The 20111-nt window shown below is 40.3% G+C and overlaps 1 protein-coding gene and 1 pseudogene across 2 annotated transcripts; both read right to left on the reverse strand.

Annotated features, from left to right (window-relative positions):
* Positions 1–1754: 1754 nt before the first annotated feature.
* LOC101314637 lies at positions 1755–3672 on the reverse strand (annotated as a pseudogene). Its single transcript, XR_184217.1, has 4 exons — positions 3345–3672; positions 2773–3252; positions 2533–2648; positions 1755–2421 (listed from the first exon to the last, which is right to left on the reverse strand). The product of XR_184217.1 is annotated as a high-affinity nitrate transporter 2.1-like (transcript).
* A 12787-nt stretch (positions 3673–16459) lies between these two features.
* LOC101300328 lies at positions 16460–18283 on the reverse strand. Its single transcript, XM_004295571.1, has 4 exons — positions 17850–18283; positions 17371–17641; positions 16747–17206; positions 16460–16632 (listed from the first exon to the last, which is right to left on the reverse strand). The coding sequence occupies exons 1-4, from the start codon at positions 18281–18283 to the stop codon at positions 16460–16462; spliced, it is 1338 nt and encodes a 445-aa protein (XP_004295619.1).
* Between the last annotated feature and the right edge of the window lie 1828 nt (positions 18284–20111).

Consider the following 20111-nt stretch of genomic DNA (forward strand, 5'->3'; position numbering starts at 1 on the left):
TATTTATTTTCGGTCGGAGATACTATTATTTATGATTCATATTTGTTATTGAAATCTCGCTTATATTTATAAATTGGAGAATATTTTGACGTGTGAGACACGTCATTGAGTTGTGTTATGATTTCTTCTGATGATTTTCATGTACGGTTGGGAACCGTACCATTCGTTTAGTCTTGGGGGAAGTTTAATGGATTTAAGTGACTTCGTATGTTTTAGTCACCATACTATAGGGTCGTTTATCTTGATTATTGCTAGCTAACCTTATTAGCGGTCCTCATCATATGTGAGTCGCTATTATAGCATTATTAGCGGTCTTCTTCATATGTGAGTAGAGCGCTTAGCGTGGGACGCTATTATAGCCTGGGAGGCAACCGATCGGTATTTATATTTATTAGTTAGCTAGCCTTATTAGCGGTCCTCATCATATGTGAGTTGAGCACTTAGCGTGGGACGCTATTATAGCCTTATTTAGTGGTCCTCATCATATGTGAGTTGAGCGCTTAGCGTGGGACGCTATTATAGCCTGGGAGGCATCGACCCGAGCCTGGAAGGCTCCTTTTTCATGGTGATAACTCTTCCCCTATTTTATTCTGCTCAATAATATATTTGATTAACCAGCGGGGCTGGTTTATCTCCTCTTATGAGATTTCTGTTTTAACTAACCAGCCTTTATTAAGTGATTTTGGACTTCAGGTTTTAAGGACGTTTAAGTTGCATGCTGTTAAGTTTTAAAAGTTGAAAAATGGGAAAGTGTATAAGTTTTATAATTGTTAAGTTATTGAATTTATTTTCATCCACTCACTCTAACGTTTTTAAATTACTTTCCCCTGGGTCCTTTGGTTTATAAATGCCCAGTTTGCAGGCTAAGTTATTTGAGGACGAGCGTACATGGAGTCGAGGCATAGTCAGAGGCTGCTTCCGCTTATTCGTTTTCATTATTTTCATTCATCATTAGATATGCTCTGAAAGTCCAGTAGTAGCTTATTAAATGTCTTTTTTGTTGGTTGTGGAATTTTATTAGATGAGAAATTGTTATTGGGAGTTTTGATGAACTTGGGGAGCAGGAAGGCTCCAGGAGATGAGGATGGATGTTTGATTATAGAAGTGTTGAGTTGGATTTTTCAGGAAAGGGTTGTCCATTTTCAAGGAAGGTTATGCCGAGTTTTCGGTAAATTTTCCTTGAAGGTGGACCCCGCAGGATTTACCTCGGGTTTCAGGGTAAAATTCGGGGTGGGTCCTGACAAAAACATTGCTCAAATTCTATTTTGTTTTTTGACAACAGAACCATTACGCAACTAGAAACCAACAACAAAACTTTTGCATTATTTAGAAGCACTTGCAGTCTGCAAAATTAGAGAAATCTGCACTGCGGTTTCGGCCTCAAATCACACCGCACCGCACCGCGTCTACTCCTAAACAAAAGAAGAAATCAACAGGAAAAAAAAACCATGAACAAAGCCCCTCATGGGGAGCAGAGACTGCATTCATTGGAGAACGTGAAGCAAAAGAGGAGAATTTTGAACCCAGTTCAAAGAACACTCCAACCTTAAAGCAATGTTTGCCTCCGAAGAGTGAGCCTCCGCACAGTTTTTTGAAATTGCCTTTCGGACAGATAATTGTATATAACAGGCAAAATACTTGTAAATATAATGAAATACATTGATAGAGATACACTATAGTATACGACCGTATAAGTCGTCGGTTCCACCCTTGGATCTTCTTGCACCTTGATGTAGTTATTCAACTATTGTTGACTAGACATGGGAAGGTGTGGTGTTGGGTGGAGTCGGAGCTGAGACCACACGCCTACCACGCTCAGACCTACTGTTCTCTGCAAACTTGATACTCTGCTGGTGCAGACCCTTCTGCCTCTCTTCCTCGGTCCACTCAGACCCATAATAGAACTCTTCAGTAGATTTCTCGACGTGTTGAGAAGCTGGGAGGAACATGCTTCCCCACTGTGGAAAATGAACCAAAGTCACTGGTAGAGTGCAGCACACTATCATAACCCCCATGAAGGATAGACCAGTGCCTGTGGAGAAGGCTGAGGATGAGAAAAACACGAGTTGAGTTAGTCCGGAGCCAAAGTTCCCTTCGGCACCGGTGAGACCGGATATGATCCCAAGGGATCGTCGAGAAATGAATGGGATGATTCCGAACGTTGCGCCACAGGCGGCTTGAGCGCCTACGGAGAAGAGGATCATGGCCGTGACGGCAACAGGGAGTGTGCTGGCCCGGCCGAGCCAGATGCAGAAGACTCCTCCTAGGGTTTGGAGGATCCAGAGTGTCCATAGCCTGCCCCTCATGCCAAAATACCTGGCTGCTCGATCGGAAACGAACCCACCAAAGGGTCGAGCTAAGAAGTTGGCCATACCGAATGTTGCGGCAATGAGCCCAGCAGTGTGGAGCTTGAGGTTGAACCTATTATTAGATGGTTTGACATTTGGTTAGGTTTAGCTTGTTTGGATCTACTTGTTATCCAAATAGGATTTAGAATCAATAGAACATAAATAAGATTCAGAATCAACAAACCTGTCATAGAAATATTCAGCAATGACATTATCAGTTGACAACTCAACCCCCATAGAGTAGCCATAGAGAAGGACGAAGATCCACGTCCTGTAGTTTGTGATAGCGTACCACAACACCTGTTTAAATTAAACAACAGATTCGGTAACCTTGAATTGAATCTCCTAATTAAGTTTTAACAGGTTCTTATAAGTTTTAACAGTATAAAGAGGAAAGACAAGCAAATACCCTAATCAAACTGACCTTTTTAAATTCATCTTTGGCAACTTCACCCTTCTTTTGTAGGGCACCAAGATTCCCGTCAGGCAAGTCTTGGCCAAGAGTCAACCATGATCCCCATAATGATATGAAGCCAACCAGGAATGAAGAAGGCAATTCTCCAAGCAGTGAAAGGAGTCGCTCAGGCTCTGCCGATGATATCAAACACAATAGGCATCAAGAGCTGAGTGGCGCCACCACCCATGTTACCCCAACCTGCTGCTGTTCCATTGACCAAACCTATGATCTTGCTGTTGAACATGGTGCTCATCCAGTACTGGCAAGAAACAAAGGTAGCAAGAGAGAAACCAGTCATGAACCTCACGGCTAAGTAACCCCCCGCATCTGCGACAAATGACATGCAGAACACTGTGGGTGCGGTAAGCATTATGAGAAATGCACACCCATATCTTGGTCCAAGTAAGTCGCATACTGCGCCCATTACAAGCCTAGAGAATATACTACCTGTGAAACAAACAAAGGATAGGTGTGTAAGGAGAAATATTGATTGGGAGAGAATATGAAAATTTGAAGTGTCGACGAAATATAGTTCTGACCTGAAACAGAAGCGACTCCAGCATTTCCGATGTCTTGCTTGGTGAGGTTGAGATTGTCTCGGATGATAGGGACGAGGGGAGCTGCAGCGAAAGTCGAGACGAAGCAAGTGAAGAAGGAGATCCAAGAGAGGTGGAAGGTTCTCATGTGAGGATTGGCCAAAGAGAAAAGCTTGAAGACTTTAGCCTTGTGCTCAGAATCAACTGGCAAATCAAATTTTGCTGTTCTATCGGTCGGGACAATAGGTGAAGCCACTGACAATGCAAACGTTTGCTCTTTTCCTGTGACTCCATGCATGGAGCTTCCTGGTTCTCCTTCCACTTCCGCCATTTAGGGTTTCGAGTTTGGGGGATCTCGAATATTGAGTATGGAGGAAAAGGGTGGCAGAAACTAGCTTGTACTAAATTAAAATGGAGATATGAAGTTGTGTGAGGAAGGTAACAGGGAGTGTGGCATTTATATAGGGCTTTGGCATACGTTGACATTGTATAGGTGTCTGAAGAGCCAAGAAAGATTCTAAGAGTTTTGATTCACTTCTCCGCATATGAAATGAATAGAGAAAAGTCTCATCGTATATCCCAAAGGTTCACATAGCCTGGCTTAATAAGCCAACAGCTGGTTATTTGCCTTGTAACCCTAATCTTATTAGTTAATTGAAATAATTTTCCTAATTATTCGACTGTCTTAGACTCTTAGGTTCAATTCGTACTCTTAGGTACAAATAACGCCCAACTGTAATGGTTGCATAGATATGACATACAGAGACATTGGCTCTTGAGAGTGTTTTCATAGTAAGGCCTTAGTTAATTAGGGTTGTAATTTAGCAGATAAATACTTAGAATGAACCCACTAGTTTTACTTTTCTATCTATGTATATATGTTTCACACTAAATGCTGAAATCATAAACCCTAGCTCCCATCCCAAGCTGCATGTAATCCAAACCCTAGCTAATCACCTAAACTGCAGCCTCTCCTCCCTAAGCGTTGTATCGCGCCAAACCCCAATAACCTTCTCTTCCAATCTCGACTGGCATGGCACCCTCACACCAATCCTTCTCTCTCAAGAGCTCTGTGTCCCTCTCTAACTCCATCTTCTCCTCCCCCAAAGCCTCTTAGGCATCTCCATCTTCATCTGGGACTAAAGCATCCTCTCTATTGATGATGTGACCAAGTCGTTGCCCGCCTCTTTGGCACTTGTAAACTCGGAGGTCGTCGACCTCTCGTATTGAATCTATAGCCCTCAACATCGTGTAACGCATTCGCACCTTGTTGCAAAGCATCTCACCAAGGAGCCGCCTTCTCTTGCTGACATGAAGCGTTTCTGCAACAAAGTTCGAGTGCTAGAGCGTCGGTTCCAGATTCAGGAACGACCAAACAACTTGTTCATCATTGGTTTTGATCTGAACAAGGATCGAAACAAGGTGCTTCATGGAGAACCATGGTGGTTTCAGCAGACTCCGATTGGTAATTTTCAACTCTATGATGTTGTTAATTACATCTCTGAAAACATCTCTTTAGACTCGCTCTATTTCTGGGTATGTATAAACAATATCCTTCCTCGCTTTGAAATGCCAAAGAATTTTCCTGATTGTGTAGATATATTGAATATGATGACAAACTTATCCTGAGATCCAAAAAGGTTAGGGTTATGGTTGAGCGCAAACTTTCGGCATCAATCTTCTCAGGGAGGAAAAAAAAAAAAAAAAACCCCTAAAACTTGAAATAGCAAATCACATATACGTCCTCCAAAAAGATTTGAAACACAAATAAATCCATTTGTGTAATTGTTAAACAAATAAGGACAGATTTTAACAATTAAGGACAATCTGTTCTCTGCATGCCATGTGTCATGGTTTAATTTACCAAATTAACCCTATATTAATTAAATATGTTTTTAGAAGAGAAAAGTCTCACCTTTTGAGATTTTTCAGTAAGTGGAATACAGTAGCAGGTTTTCAATAACTTAGTGTAGCAGTACGCAGTAGCAGCACACAACACACGCAGTAGCAACATAAAACAGCACGCAGTAGCAACACACAACAGCACGTAGTAGCAGCACACAACAACAACAACAACACAGACAGTAGCAGCACACAACAACACGCAGTAGCAGCACACAACAGCACACAATAGCACACGCAGTAGCAGCACAAAACAGCACACAATAGCAGCACGAAGCAGCACACAGTAACAGCACAAAGCAGCACGCAGTAGCAACACACAATAACAACACACATAATAGCAGCACACAACAACACACACAGTAGCAGCACACAACAACACACACAGTAGCAGCACACAACAACACACAACAACATCACACGCAATAGCAGCACATAGCAGAATGCAGTAGCAGCAGCAGCACATAACACACACAGTAGCAGCACACAACAACACACACCAACATCACACGCAGTAGCAACACACAACAACAACAACAACAACAATAGTAACACACAACAACACACACAGTAGCAGCACACAACAACACACACCAACATCACACGCAGTAGCAGCACATAGCAGAATGCAGTAGCAGCACATAACACACATAGTAGCAGCACACAACAACACACACCAACATCACACGCAACAGCAACACACAACAACAACAACAACAATAGCAGCACACAACAACACACACAATAGCAGCACACAACAACACACACAATAGCAGCACACAACAACACACACCAACATCACACGCAGTAGTAGCACGCAAGAGCAACACATAGCAGAATGCAGTAGCAGCACGAAGCACGAAGCACGAAGCATGAACACGGATTAGCTACAAATGATCACTTTTTACTGTCAAATTCAAAAGATATGGGTTTTAATTCCAAAGAATCTTTGAGTAAACCAAGTTGTAGAGATGAAGAATAATCAAATCAGATCTGGTTGGATTCGGCGAAGCCTTAGTCAACATTCATCCTTTCATTATTCGGCTCCTCCTCCCTTCCTCGCCACCTAGCAATTTGGTCGGAGCGGGACGAAGAAGAAGAGGAAGAGGAAGTGGAAGAGGAAGAAGAAGAAGAAGAAGAAGAATCGGTGTGTTTCAGATCTGAAAATGGTGGAGAAGTAGTATTTTGAGTAAGTGGTAGTTTTGTAGATATTTCAGAAAATAATGGTTTTTTTAGGTATTTTGCGTAAAAAAATTACTGACAGGGTGTGGTACTATGTATTGTGGGCCTGGGTATATGTCCTTAATTGTTTAAATCTGTTGAAATATGATTTTTCTATGTTTTGCAACTGTCTATGATAACGGGATGTCATTTTCTAAACTTGAAAATGTGTTGGAAACAGATCTTAAATGTCATGCATCTTTTTATTCTCGACCGTCAGCCCTCATCTTTTGCTTCTTTAGTTTTCTTGCGATCCCCTCTCTCTAGGAATACGTCTTGAGTGTCCTCTTTGTTGAGATGTCGGGGTCTCCACGAGCTGACTTCTTGTCATCTTGCTATTATACTTTATCGTCGCATTAATATTCAATTGGATATTACTCACACTCTTTAAACTTCTCTTTGCGACCTTCTTAGTTTTTCTTTCTTTTTCAATTCAGTTCCTCTTCCATCTTCTTCATATGCTTGAGCATTTGTCCACATGTTGGTCGTTTTGCAACCCATCTATTGAAAGATGTAATTTATGACAAATGCCCATTTAGTACTAATATTTTCCCTTAAATTAAAGAGTTTTTATGGATGTTTAGCTTATGGGCTTGTCCCGGATGGAAGTAATTTGGGGGTTGTGTTGGATCAAGCATGCATAAATTGGATTGATTCTCGGGCACTGCAGCTGTGTGAGTTTACAGAAAATTCTAATCGTCTTCCTCACCTTTCCAATCAGATCCATAACTTGTGAACTCATGACCACCACACGTGTATATGCATGCATCACCCTTTCAACATAATCTCTAGCGAATTCCTTTGTAGTTGAAGGAATTTTCAGGAAGAATGTCAAGTGAATCACGAGCAGGTACTTCTTGGTGCTGTTGATGGTGTATACTCTAGCTTGTACCAAACACGGGTCATGGCATATGTAGCATTAGCCACGCTTAAGAAGCGCAAGACTATTGAAGAAATTAAGACATGGTTAACAATCTCTGGTAACAAACACACCCTAAGTTGAAACAATTGAAAGGATTGTAAATACTAAATATAGCTAACACGTCAAAATGTTTCAGTGATCTCTAATAATAATTTCAAGTCCGGACATGAAGTTATCCGTAGAAATTTGAACCGTTTTGATTGAGCACAATCATTTGGACATATATATGCATGGTTTCATATCTAATTTATTATACTTTTAGGTTAATGAAGAGATCATGTGTCTAAACAATAATAAAGTATTTATTGACGGTTAGAAGCAATCAAACCCTACTGTTGCAAGCCAATAAAACATTAATAGGGGACAATGAGATGGATGATATATTCTTTCTTTTTTTTTTTTTTTTTGTGAAAGCGATATATCATCTATGATATCTCCTCACTTTCGTGACAATATAAGCATCTCGATCATATTTATATAGAACACACCCCACGCGCTACCCTAAAATCAAGACTTTATTCGATTGTCTCTTCTATGGCCATTCGTTAGCATAGCAGTGGTTCATGCCTATGGCATCACCAGAATTCGTCGAGTGCGGTCGGGCAGGATCTCAATATAAGAGCATGCTTTGGTGATTGGTTGGGGCTGAAAGGGTTCAGGCCATCCTTGTTTCAAGCGATTGCGGTAAGAAGACAAGCAGAGGATGTAAGGAAGATGGTGGTGAAGAACCCATCCGACCGAATCTGGGTACGAGCAATGATTGTGAGGCCCAATCTGTGTTGTGGGTTTATGGTTAGATCCATTCAAATCTCACCGCAAACTCATATGAGAAAGACTGGGGTCGGAACTTGGTGTGTGTAGTAGAAGATGGTGGAGGATTTTTTAGTGAGTTCTCGCAGTTTGGGGTTATGGTGGTGGGGATGATGCAACATGAATTTGTCGGGGCCAGTGTGTTTCGACGGTGGTCGCAATCTAAAAGTGGTGAGGACGCGTGACAAGGTTGCAAGTTTTTTACTGGTGGTGAATGGGATGCATGTACAAGAGTTGGCTTGGACTGAGATAAGTGGCTGGTCCCCATTGGCCATAGTCCAGTAGTGGGATTTATCTGAGCCTATTTTGTCATAGGCCTAGAGTTTCACTTCGCGTCCAAGATGGTTTATTTTTTCTATGTTTACATATTTGGTTATGTTTTCTTATTACAAGTTGGGTTAGTAAATATATCTATCTTTTCTCGGTAGAACAAGAAGCGCTTGGTCTCGATCTATCCACCTTACGTGTCTTATCTTCTCTAGCTTGGTACATGGCGAATTGTTTGCAAAGGGTCGAAACCCCCGATGGTCAGTAAAATTTCTGTTCTAGGTAGGCAAATGGTTGATGTCTTCTAATATATGGTAGAGTGAAACTTAGTGCCATTTGGTGTACTTTCTAGTGGCAACATAGTAAGGAAGGTGGGCTATTGACAATTATGTTTCTTCATAACAGAGTTGTATTTCCGGTATGTCACCATAATTGTAAAGAGAATAGAGTACTCGTCCAAATTCTCTCTCTTATTTGCAGACTTTGGGCAATGTAAACCCATGATTGTAACCGTTCAATTTGGTTGATACAATCAAGTGAGTAAACGTTGTGTAACTTGCATTAATTTTTTACAGAGATGATCATTGCTGATTAATTCAAGTTTTGAATGGTTACAATTATGGATATATTTACATTGCTAAAAGCATGCAAATAAGAGAGAGTTTAGACACACACATACAAGTTTTTTCCTTGTTAGAATACATGTTTGAGTTGAGACTCATGTTAGGACACTACAGGAGATCTCGTCCTAAGCAACGGAACAAACTCGTCGTCTAAGACTCACTATTCGTCTCCTAGAAACTTGGCCGACGGCTAATCCGTCGTCTAAGTTCCGTCACCTAAGTGTCGTGAGGTAGACACTTAGGCGACAGAAACTAAGTTAGTCGTCGAGTAAGATATTTCCTACCTGACGGATCATTTCCTGCCTTGTCGACAAACTAATTCGTCGATAAGGATCTTTGTCAACGGAAACTTTTTGTCGGAAGTGTACTTAGCCGACGAAGACGAAATTGTTCTTAGCCGACGAAATAGGCGTCGGTATCTATGTTCACCGACGAATGAGGATTTGTTCTTAGGTGACGGAATAGTCGTCGGTATAGTTTTATGCCGACGAATTATGAACAGTTCTTAGTCGACGATTGATTTGTATTCGTCGGTTAGGTTATTTATCTTAGGCGACGAATGTTGCTGTTTCTGTCGCCTAAGTGATTTTATTTAGGTAAAAAAAAAGTTTAATTTTTGTTTTTTAACCTTGTTCACTGTTTTCAAAAATTACAAATCAGTAACAATAATCAAACACATACAGATACAGATATACCAGAAGCATTGGATTTGGAAAACATATTCATATATTGATCATGATCGATAACTAGATCGATGGAGAAATATCGTTCATGTATACAAAATAATGAACTAGCTAGCTAGGTAGAAAATTGTTCATACATATACAATCTAGCTAAACTATGAATGAAGTACTACAAAATCAATGATTTCAAGGACGTCGGTTGTCCAATTCTATGTTGTCGCCTAGATCATCATTGTTTTGTGGGGAAACATGTGGAGGAGAAACAACTGGAGGAGGAGGAGGAAACTGTGGAGGAGGAGGTGGCATACCTAGGCGCTCATATATGGTTGCAAATTGGGACTGCACAGCGCTATACATGGACTCCGCACGCAGGGCACGCTGATGGACCTCTTGATATTGTTGTTGGGCACTCTCCTCTGATTCCTTCAGTCTCTGCTCATAGCACTCCTACATCTCTTGGAGTTGCTGCTCATCAACTCTAGAAGGACGACTACGTGAAGTGGAACCATTTGAAGATTGGATCAAGTCTCGCTCGCCTCCTCGTCCCATCCCTCGGATCTCCTTTCCTTTCCGAGTTTTGAGCACCGTACCCAACACCTTAATTTGTTGGGATTGAACACTCTCCATAATCTCCTCCTCCGTCGTGTCAGGGTGTTGTTCCTTGAATGCATCTTTTCGTTTATTGACCTTATCAACCATGTCATTCTGCATGCATTTAAAATACATCAATTAATAAACAAGTTTGCTCAACACATGTATTAGCACCTAAAACAGTAACAGTTGAAACTAGGAATCAGTTGAAAAAAAAATAATTCTGTACTAGTAAGCAGGGGTGCCTGCATGTGCGCCCTAGGGTGCCTACATGCGAGCCCCAGGGTGCCAGCAGCGCGCCCTGGGGTGCACCCTGAAACGTATAATCCAACTATTTTTCTTCTGAACTTGATATTAATTAATTGATGCATGTATATTAAGATATATGGATCGAGGTCATCGATCTATCAATTTTCTTTTTAATTAAGCACAAGGAAGAAAATAGAAGCCTCTATTTTGATTAGAAGAGTAGTTGCACGCATGCAGGTATATATAAGTACGTGTTCATACATAAAAGACAATGCAAGAGCCTAGCTCTCAGAAAATAAACCAGTTTGGATTATTTCATTTTACACATACATAATCAACCTTTCATTTTCAAGCTAATTAACCAAAACCACAGCCACATATATATAGCTAGACACAAACCATGGGTACTTGTACAAATCACAATCGATCCCTAATGACAATCAAAATAACATCCAATACGTAGTATCTCTTTTATAGTTACCTTATCGTCATTACCCTATATCAATAAAAATCAAAATAACATCCAATGCGTAGTATGTGTATTTACAGTTTTTTTTTTTNTTTTTTTTTTTTTTTTTTTTTTTTTATTTAAGGTTTTTTCTTAATTGTGTTAGATGTTTTATTCAAGATTCAGGTATAAGAGAAAATAAAAATTGAAAATGATAGAAGCTAGGGCCGGCAGCTGTAAAGTGTTAAAGATGCTAACAAATGTGCCTTACCAAATATTAATTGTAATTTCCATCCAAAATCAATAAAAGGGGCGCAGGTTACCCAAACACTCTATGAGAAAAATGACCAAGAAACTCCAAATGCGTCTCCTAGATTACCGCTCACCAAGATTAAGAAACCTCCCCCTACTTTGATCCCAATCCCCTCTAAGACATAGATGCGAACAATAAAATAGTAAAAGGAAAGACACTTACATATTTCTTAGTCGTATCTTCATCATCGGCCCTGACATAGGTCTTCTCAAAACCTTTGATAATTGGAAGCTGCTCCCGTTGTATTCTGAGTTCCTCCATTGTGTAGATGATAGGAGAAGACCCCGTGTGGTGGTGCATAGTCTTCTCCCCACGGTTCCGCTTGTTAGCTAAGGAGAGTCTCTAATATATACATGAAAAAATATTAAATAGATTAGTAAAATACAATGGGAAACAATGAAGGTAATTTAAAAAAAAAAAAAAAAAACAATGAAGGTAATTTAAAAAATCACCTTGAACGCATCTGACTCGAAGTGCTAGCATAGAAACTCCCACTGGTCCTCTCTCCCAATGAAATCTAAAGGCATGCCAGAGGGCCCTTCTTTCAGATAAACTTTGTGACACTGGTACTTCCATTCCTTGTACCTCTCCTGTGCCCTCTTCAATATCCAATCGAACATTGGCTCATCATTTTCATCCCATTCGTACTTCGGCTAAGTAACAAATAAAAAAAAATTCAAAGAGTTAAGCACTGAAAAATAAAAAGAAAAAATGTAATGAAGTAAATATACTTTTCAAACTGTTTTCAGTTACTTACCGACAATGCATTCCACACCTTCCACTTCTCCACCTGATCAAGGTCGTAGAACGTCCTTGTCCTCATTCCCACCAGACTCCGTATGGCGGAACCGATATCATGCGCCACCAAGCTGTTTATCCCCTGATAGCGACCGAAACTGGGCGTTTCAATTAAAAACCCTTTTGTGTCAATTATAGTATATAGCAAATAAGGGTATCGTTACAAGCCGGGGATTGAGGGTACCTTTACAACTTTACGTTAATTACAAAACAAGAGAAAACAAAAGATAATAGTACTAGAGATATTGGGTTTTGTGATTATGAACAAAAGAAAACAAAGAAACAAAATAAAGCAGAAAATATCAGATTGATGAGACGTTAGAGACTTGGAAATCTACCACCAAGTATGTTTCAAGACATGTTAACAACCAAAGCTTCAATCATTAAGTCACAAATAGGTATCAATCAAGAACAAACCGTGAACGCACTGCCTAAGTCCTTATTACTTCCCTTAAATACTTAAGCAAGATGAACGCACCATTACTAAGCCTTTAGAATAACCGATCAAGGTATATACGCTATCCTATCAACAAATTATTCTAAGCATTAAGATCAATGAAAGTGATTGAACAAGTATGCAAAACTAGTGTGGAACGCCTACCTAGCATGCAATCTTTTTATTTGGTTTCACCTATTGTCCTATAGGTTTTACTACTTTGAACTAAGCCGTATTAACCGTTTAGTAGATTAAACAACCTAATTCTAGCCCCACTCATAAGTTCATAATGTTCTATGTTGCGCATACATGAACATAAACAAGCAAGAGTTCTCCATAAACCAAAACCAAATAAACAATTTGAAAGACTTAATAATTCGAAACCAAGGTTCAAAACAATATCTAAAACATTCTTGGGGCTTCAAACCTTGCCCCTGACTAAAAGAATTCAGCCACACATGGCTGCAAAGACACACAAGGAAAATAAAAGATGACAAAGGAAAGATAAACCGTGGATGATGGAGAAATCAATGATGGCTTGGCGGCTTCCTTGTGCGAGTTTGCAACTATGGAGGTTCTGATGATGGTGAGATCGTTGGCCTCCTCTAATCTTCACGTCCTCTCTGGCCTTTTTCCTCCTTCCTCTTTCCTCTGTGATTAGGGTTATAAAACCCTCAAAACTCGTCCATGGGATTGCTAATGTGGTTTGGGCCTCAAAATAGAAGTTTTGATCCAAATCAGAAATTCGGGCAGACTGACCTTCGGCCATTTAAACGGTCATAACTTCTTCCTCAAAGTAGGTATTGACGATCCGTAAAAAGTTCTGGAAAGTAGACTCTTGTAGCTTTCCATTGATATATGGCATATCTCCTGGATCGCTGTGAGCTGATCACAATCTTCTGTCGAAGTTGACTGACGATTTCTGGCAGATTTTCTGATTTCTTTCCTTGCACAACATGGATTCCTTTTCTTTCAAGATTTCTCCTCTTTTGTCTCTTTTGGGCTCCTTGGCTTTATTTATGACCTAAAAACACAAACTTAGTTAGTATGAATATTGTTAAGGGAATTACATAGCTAAATAGGGTCGGAAATACATTATAAACGTAGCATTTTGTGCTCCTATCATCCCCCTCACGCTAGGGCCTTTTACACGGGGGCAATACTGCAGCTTGATCTTCTACCCTGTTTGTGCAACGATATCCTCCGCCTTCTTTCCAGAAAAGAAACCCCGCTTCTTTTTTGGGGCCGGAGCTACAATTAATATATATACAAAACATTAGGATAAGCAAGGGTAAGCAGTAAGCAGCTGGGGGTGCCTGCATGCACGCCCCAGGGTGCCTGCATGGTGCGCGCTGCAGGCACCTTGGAGCGCGCAACTTAAATACAAGTATAAGAGGAATTAGGGTATTTACTTGTTGGGTTTCTAACTTTCAAACGAGCGCTGCCGACGATGGGTCTTGCAGATTCAGGTGTCAGTGTAGATGATGGAGATCCCGTTGAAGTAGTGTCAACGGGAATGGGCCGCACGATCAAGGGGGGACCCGCTGGTGGTACTGTGTCAGCCGGCATGGGGGAAGGGTGGCTGCTACTGCTAGCTGAGCCGACGCTTTGCCGTATAGACTCCATCAAAGCACCGGCCTTAGTGGCTCGGTCCTTCCTCTACCCCACGATCACCATCTTGCACATGAATAACACACAATTGTTAATGTTTAAATCACATGTTATAGCTTCTCAAAATTTAAGTAAATGCTATTGCTAATTACTACACTTTGTTAATGCCTACTGTCCAATATAAAACAATGCCTAATGACTACACAGTTATTGCCTAATGACTACACACTTAGTCAGTTGCACAACAAAATCATCCAAGCATTTAGAGCACAGCAAGACAACCGATAAAGAAATGTGCAGACCTATGTTTTTAGCTTTAAACTTTATCAATGATGTCAAACATATTATACAGTTTTCAGTTAATGGCTAACTGTCCAACCACATGGCTAACAGCTAATGGCAGGACACTCTAAAACTCTAGTTAGAGAAACTTCTTACTTTTCTGTTCCTCCTTATCTTCAGACTCCAATAGCAGCTGAAACATCTTCCATGTAGTTTTGTTTTCTATCATTAAAGTCTAGATTCTATAAGCTGAAACTCAAACTAAATTTTATTTCAAACAAGCTAGCTAACTCAGTACATATGGTTTTGAAACTTGTGAACTGAGCAATAACTAATAAGATTGCTGCACTCCATTGTAATATAATTGGCCTTTAACTGGTTTGATGGAGACCCTTTCTAAATTGATCATGTTCTACAATCTGGTAGCATATAGAATTGAGCTGAACAACAACTGAAAATGCATCTAAGCAGCAAAATCAAGATAAGACTTTCTTTCATATATGAAAAGCATTCATCAACCTTAATATATAGCTAGGCACTCCATCAAATTAAAAATAAAGTTCCTCATTATATATGCATTGAAAAAATTTTAGGCCACAAGCTAGCTAACATTACCTACACCATTCATCAACCTTAGTGCTATGTTATTATTCACATTAACAATTTCACAAACTGCAACAAGTAAATCTATACAAGATCAGCCATATACCCATAGCCATACAAGTAAATCTAGTACTCCTACTACCATTCCATCTGGTTCAATTTATAGTCAACAACCTTATTCTAACTACCTATATACCTTTTATTCTAGCAACCAAAACATATCGTCCACAAGTAATACAACCATGAAAAGAAGTTACAAACTAGAAACCAAACCACCTGAAATAGGCATATCTGAAAATAGTAAATAACCAAATTTCAAGACCCGTCGTGGATTAACAGAGACCTGGTCGTTGACCAGATGCAACCAACATATCAAACCCAGAATTCATTATATGCAAACTTTTATCAATTTAATCTTCTGTAACAATTCACAAGCTATAAACTGGTCACATAACAAATTAACCACATATTACCTTTTTTTGAGACAAGGTTTCGGCTTCGGACTTAGGAGTGAAGAGGGGAAGTTTGAAGTTAGGGTTTTACGACAGAGAGGAAGAGGAAATTGGGTTTGCTGGGTGGTGAGATCGGAGACAGAAGGACTATGTAGCAAGATCGAAGGAGATGGGTGGCGTCGATGCGGTTGCCAATCGGTGGATGGCGAGGTCTCCGATGGGTGGAGGCGGTGGATTCCGGTCGGGTCATGCAGCTCTAGGAGGACCTCAGTCGGGTTTTAGGGATCGGTTTAATTATGTGAGAGTGTGTTTATGTTGGATTTTAGGACCTCAGTTGTGTTGTATCAGACTAAGAGTTTCAATTTATCTTAGCCGACGGAACAAGTGTACATTCCGTCGGCTTAGTACTACTAAGGCGACGACCACTTCACCTTCCATCACCTAACAAATTGAATTTTGGCCCAAAAAATGGCGCAAAATTCACCCACCTAATATTTTGGGATCCTAGGCGACGGAAACAATCGCTTTCCGTCTCCTAAGAACTTCTAAGGCGACAAGATATTGATGTTCCGTCGACTAAGTATATTTTTACAAATTAACCACATTTTATTATATTTACATCCGAGAATTTTCGTGTAACTTATCAAACTAAACCCAACTGTACGTACTCCACGTAAGTATTATATTCGTACATAAAAAAGCATACATATGCATTTTAAAAATTACACATATGTACGTACAATTCATCAAGCATGCATATACGTACGTAGAAATTAAAAATGGCCTTCATGAATGATTAATATGCATCAAGTTAATTTAAAAATACATATCCGAAGTTATGCCAAATTAATTAATACAAGTAGATTAGACCGATCGAAATCCACAATAATATTGAACAAGTACAATATTAATCGTACTCATGATAATCTGAGTCGTCCGAATCATCATCCTCCTTAGTTTGGTCAGAATACTCATCATCCTCTATGTATTCGTCATCTATGAAGCCGTCGTCATCATGATTGGGGTCGGGGTTGCGACGTTGTAGCGAGTTCAGTTCAGATGGTGTAATTGGAAGGTAACCTATGATAGCCGGAACATGTTAGCTGTTGACACGAATATCCTCAGTATCGGGGACTACATGTGGAGGTTCCTCTTGATATGGTTCATTCGGTTGATCAGTTGTTATTGGTTCACTGGGCCCACTCTCATCATCCTCCCCTCCTAGTGTAGCTGCACTCCAAATATTCCTATGTGACATCACCTGCACCACTTTCCAACCCTCACCCATAGCCGGATCATCAAGATAAAACACTTGTTTCGCCATGGTGACAAGAATAAACGGCTCATTCTCATACCATACACTGTTTGAATCTACTGATAACAAGCCATGATCCAGAATTGTACTCCTCCGTCTGGTTGGGTCAGTATTGAACCATTTGCACTTGAACAACACAACAGGCATACCCTTACCATAGATTAGTTCGATGACACTGATAAGAACCCCGTAGTAGTTGAAACCCAAACCCTCGACCATGACTCCATTGTTTTGGGTGACATGGCCTTCATCTCGTTCTGACGTCACAAACTTAACACCGTTCACAAAACATCCAGCATGAACTCCGTGGCTTTGGGGTCCTTCAGCCAACGAGTGCAACTCCGGGTCGTAAGAAGCAAGAAAATGTTATAGAATGTGCATCATCTGTAACAATTTTAAGAGCAACGTACGTTGTTACATTATGTAACATCAAAGAGCAACATATATTTAATTTATGTAACTCCAAATATATATATATATAGAGAGAGAGATAGAGGAGGTACCCAAATAGGGAAGTAATCAGGAAAATCTCTCTTATGTATGGCTTCGTTACCATTCTGCCTTAGTAAATAGGACTTGAAGTACCGCTTGGCTTCTTCGCAATGTTGAAGGACACACCAATGAGCCTCTTTGATCTCAGCATCACTTAATCTTTCAGAATTACTTAGCCTGCCATACGGTTGAACATCGTTGGAAACAACTGATAGATTGAATTGCTGGCTACTACCTGCTCCAGATGATTCCCCTACTGTGTCTTTATCATTAAGATATGCGCTGCAGTAAGTTACACACTCAGCCTAAATATATGCCGCTGTGATCGACCCTTCAGGGAAACGTTTGTTTTTGTTCTTCTTCTTGAAATCCCCTAGTTGCCTGCAAAACAGATATATATATTTATTCTCTTACATACAATAAATATTTTTAAAAAATTATCTTAATTTGAAAGGATCGATGATTAATTAATTAGAATAAATATGAGTACCTCTCATTTGGATAGCACCAGGTATACTGTACCGGACCAGTAAGCAATACTTGTTCGGGAAAGTGGATCATGAGGTGAATCATGATGTCAAAGAAAGCTGGGGGAAAGATCCTCTCCAGCTTGCACATGATGTACACGATGTCTTCTTGCAATGACCGAACGTCAGATTTTTTAAGCTCTTTAGCGCATATCCTCTGAAAGAACTTTGACAAAACCACTAACGTGTCAACCACATCACTCTGCAAATACGTTCTAATGACCACGGGAAGAAGACGTTGCAGCAAAACATGACAGTCATGAGTCTTCAACCCACTAATCTTATTTTCCCCCATCTTAACACATTGAGCGATATTCCCTGCATACCCGTAAGGATACTTAACGTTTCCAAACCACTGAAACACTTGAGGATGGACGGTGTAGCTTGCTTTCGGCATTATGGCTTTTTTTTAGGATGGACTGTGAGGATACTTAACGTTTCCAAACCATTGAAACACTTGAGGATGGACTGTGTAGCTTGCTTTCGACATTATGGCTTTTTTTTTAGGATGGACTGTGTAGCTTGCTTTCGGCATTATGGCTTGCTTTCCAAACCTTCTTTTGAGGATGGACTGTGTAGCTTGTTTTCGTCATTATGGTTTTTTTTTGTTTTTTGCTCTCTACTAGCCATAGCTGGGGGCGTATACCCACATCTTAAGATCAACACGAGTTTTTGGGGTGTCTTTGTTCTTATGTTTGAGATTTAGAATTGTTCCAAAAACGTTGTCACAAACATTCTTCTCTATGTGCATGACGTCCAAGTTATGTCTGATTTTCAAGGTCGACTAGTAAGAGAATTCAAAGGATACACTTTTGTGCGTCCAATACTTAAACTCATCAGGCGTGGGAGGATTCAAGTCAGTTACTTCTTTACTCGTGCTCAAATATCCGAACCAGTGCTGGTTAAACCTCTCCAAAATCCACTCACCAGACCTCCCTGGAGGTTTCAGATTATGCTCCTCAGTCCCATCAAATGCTTCAGCATCTCACCGCCACTCGTGATCCTCGAGAAGATGTTTACGAGATCCCAAGAAACAAATTTTGTCGGCGTGGCGACTAGAATTGACGTCATCGATGCATACCGGGCAAGCCTTGTACCCCTTAGTTTGTGACCAGACAACATCCCGTAAGCTGAAAAATCACCGATTGTCTAAATAACAGTTGTTTTCATCATGAATGAAGTTTGACCATGCCTGTCAAAAGTAGGGAGTCCATTTTCCCATAACTCCGGTAGCTCGTCAATTAATGGTCTCATGTACACATCTAAACACTTTCCTGGAGAACACGGCCCTGGAACCATAAGCGTAAGAAAATTATACTCTTTCTTCATACACATGTTGGGAGGTAGATTGTACGGAAATACTATCATAGGCCAAATGTTGTAAGACAAATTCATATTTCCTGTAGGATTGAATCCGTCTGTTGCAAGTCCGAGTCTGACATTTCGCCAATCTCCAACAAATTCGGGAAAAGAACGGTCAAAGTGCTGCCAAGCCTCCCCATCTGCGGGGTGTGTGAGATTATCCGGATCTAGCCTCTGCTCTCCATGGTGCCTTGCCTGGTGCCATCTCATATGTTTGGCCGTATGTGAAGATATGTACAGACGCTGCAGACGAGGACCCAACAGGAAATAATGAAGAACCTTCCTAGGAATGGGTTTTTTCTACTTAGATGAAGTGGAAGCTTCATACCTTGGCACGTAGCAGTATGGGCACTCAACTTCATCCTTGTTGTCTTTGTAATACAAGATGCAGTTATTGACGCAAGCGTCTATCTTTTGGTGATCAAGACCGAGGCCAGCCAACATCCTTTTTACTTGGTCGAAATTTTCTGGACAACTGTTACCTTTGGGAAGCACTTTCTTCATAAGTGCAATATCCTCATCAAAAAATGTCTTAGCCTTTCCCCGCTTTTTATCTGCATTTGCTCCATGGCGATACCCAACACAGCATGATCACTGCCAAGATACAATGGGGTTTGTACTTCTCGTACAAGTCTGTTATACTTATCATAATCACTGTTGTAGTCAATGTGAGAGACATTAGGGAAGGTGTCAGGGGCGTTGTCATAAACAACATTTTCCTGATATCCTGAGGCGGTGAACGGGAAAACATCGTTTAAGAGGTTCATCACTGTAATACCCCGACAATTTGATATTAGTTTCTAATATTATTTGAGAATTTTTCGAGTTAGAAGTTAGTGTGTTTTGAGGTTCGAAAGAAGAAC

This window comes from Fragaria vesca, linkage group LG3, assembly GCF_000184155.1.
Source record: "Fragaria vesca subsp. vesca linkage group LG3, FraVesHawaii_1.0, whole genome shotgun sequence".
NCBI lineage: Eukaryota > Viridiplantae > Streptophyta > Magnoliopsida > Rosales > Rosaceae > Fragaria > Fragaria vesca.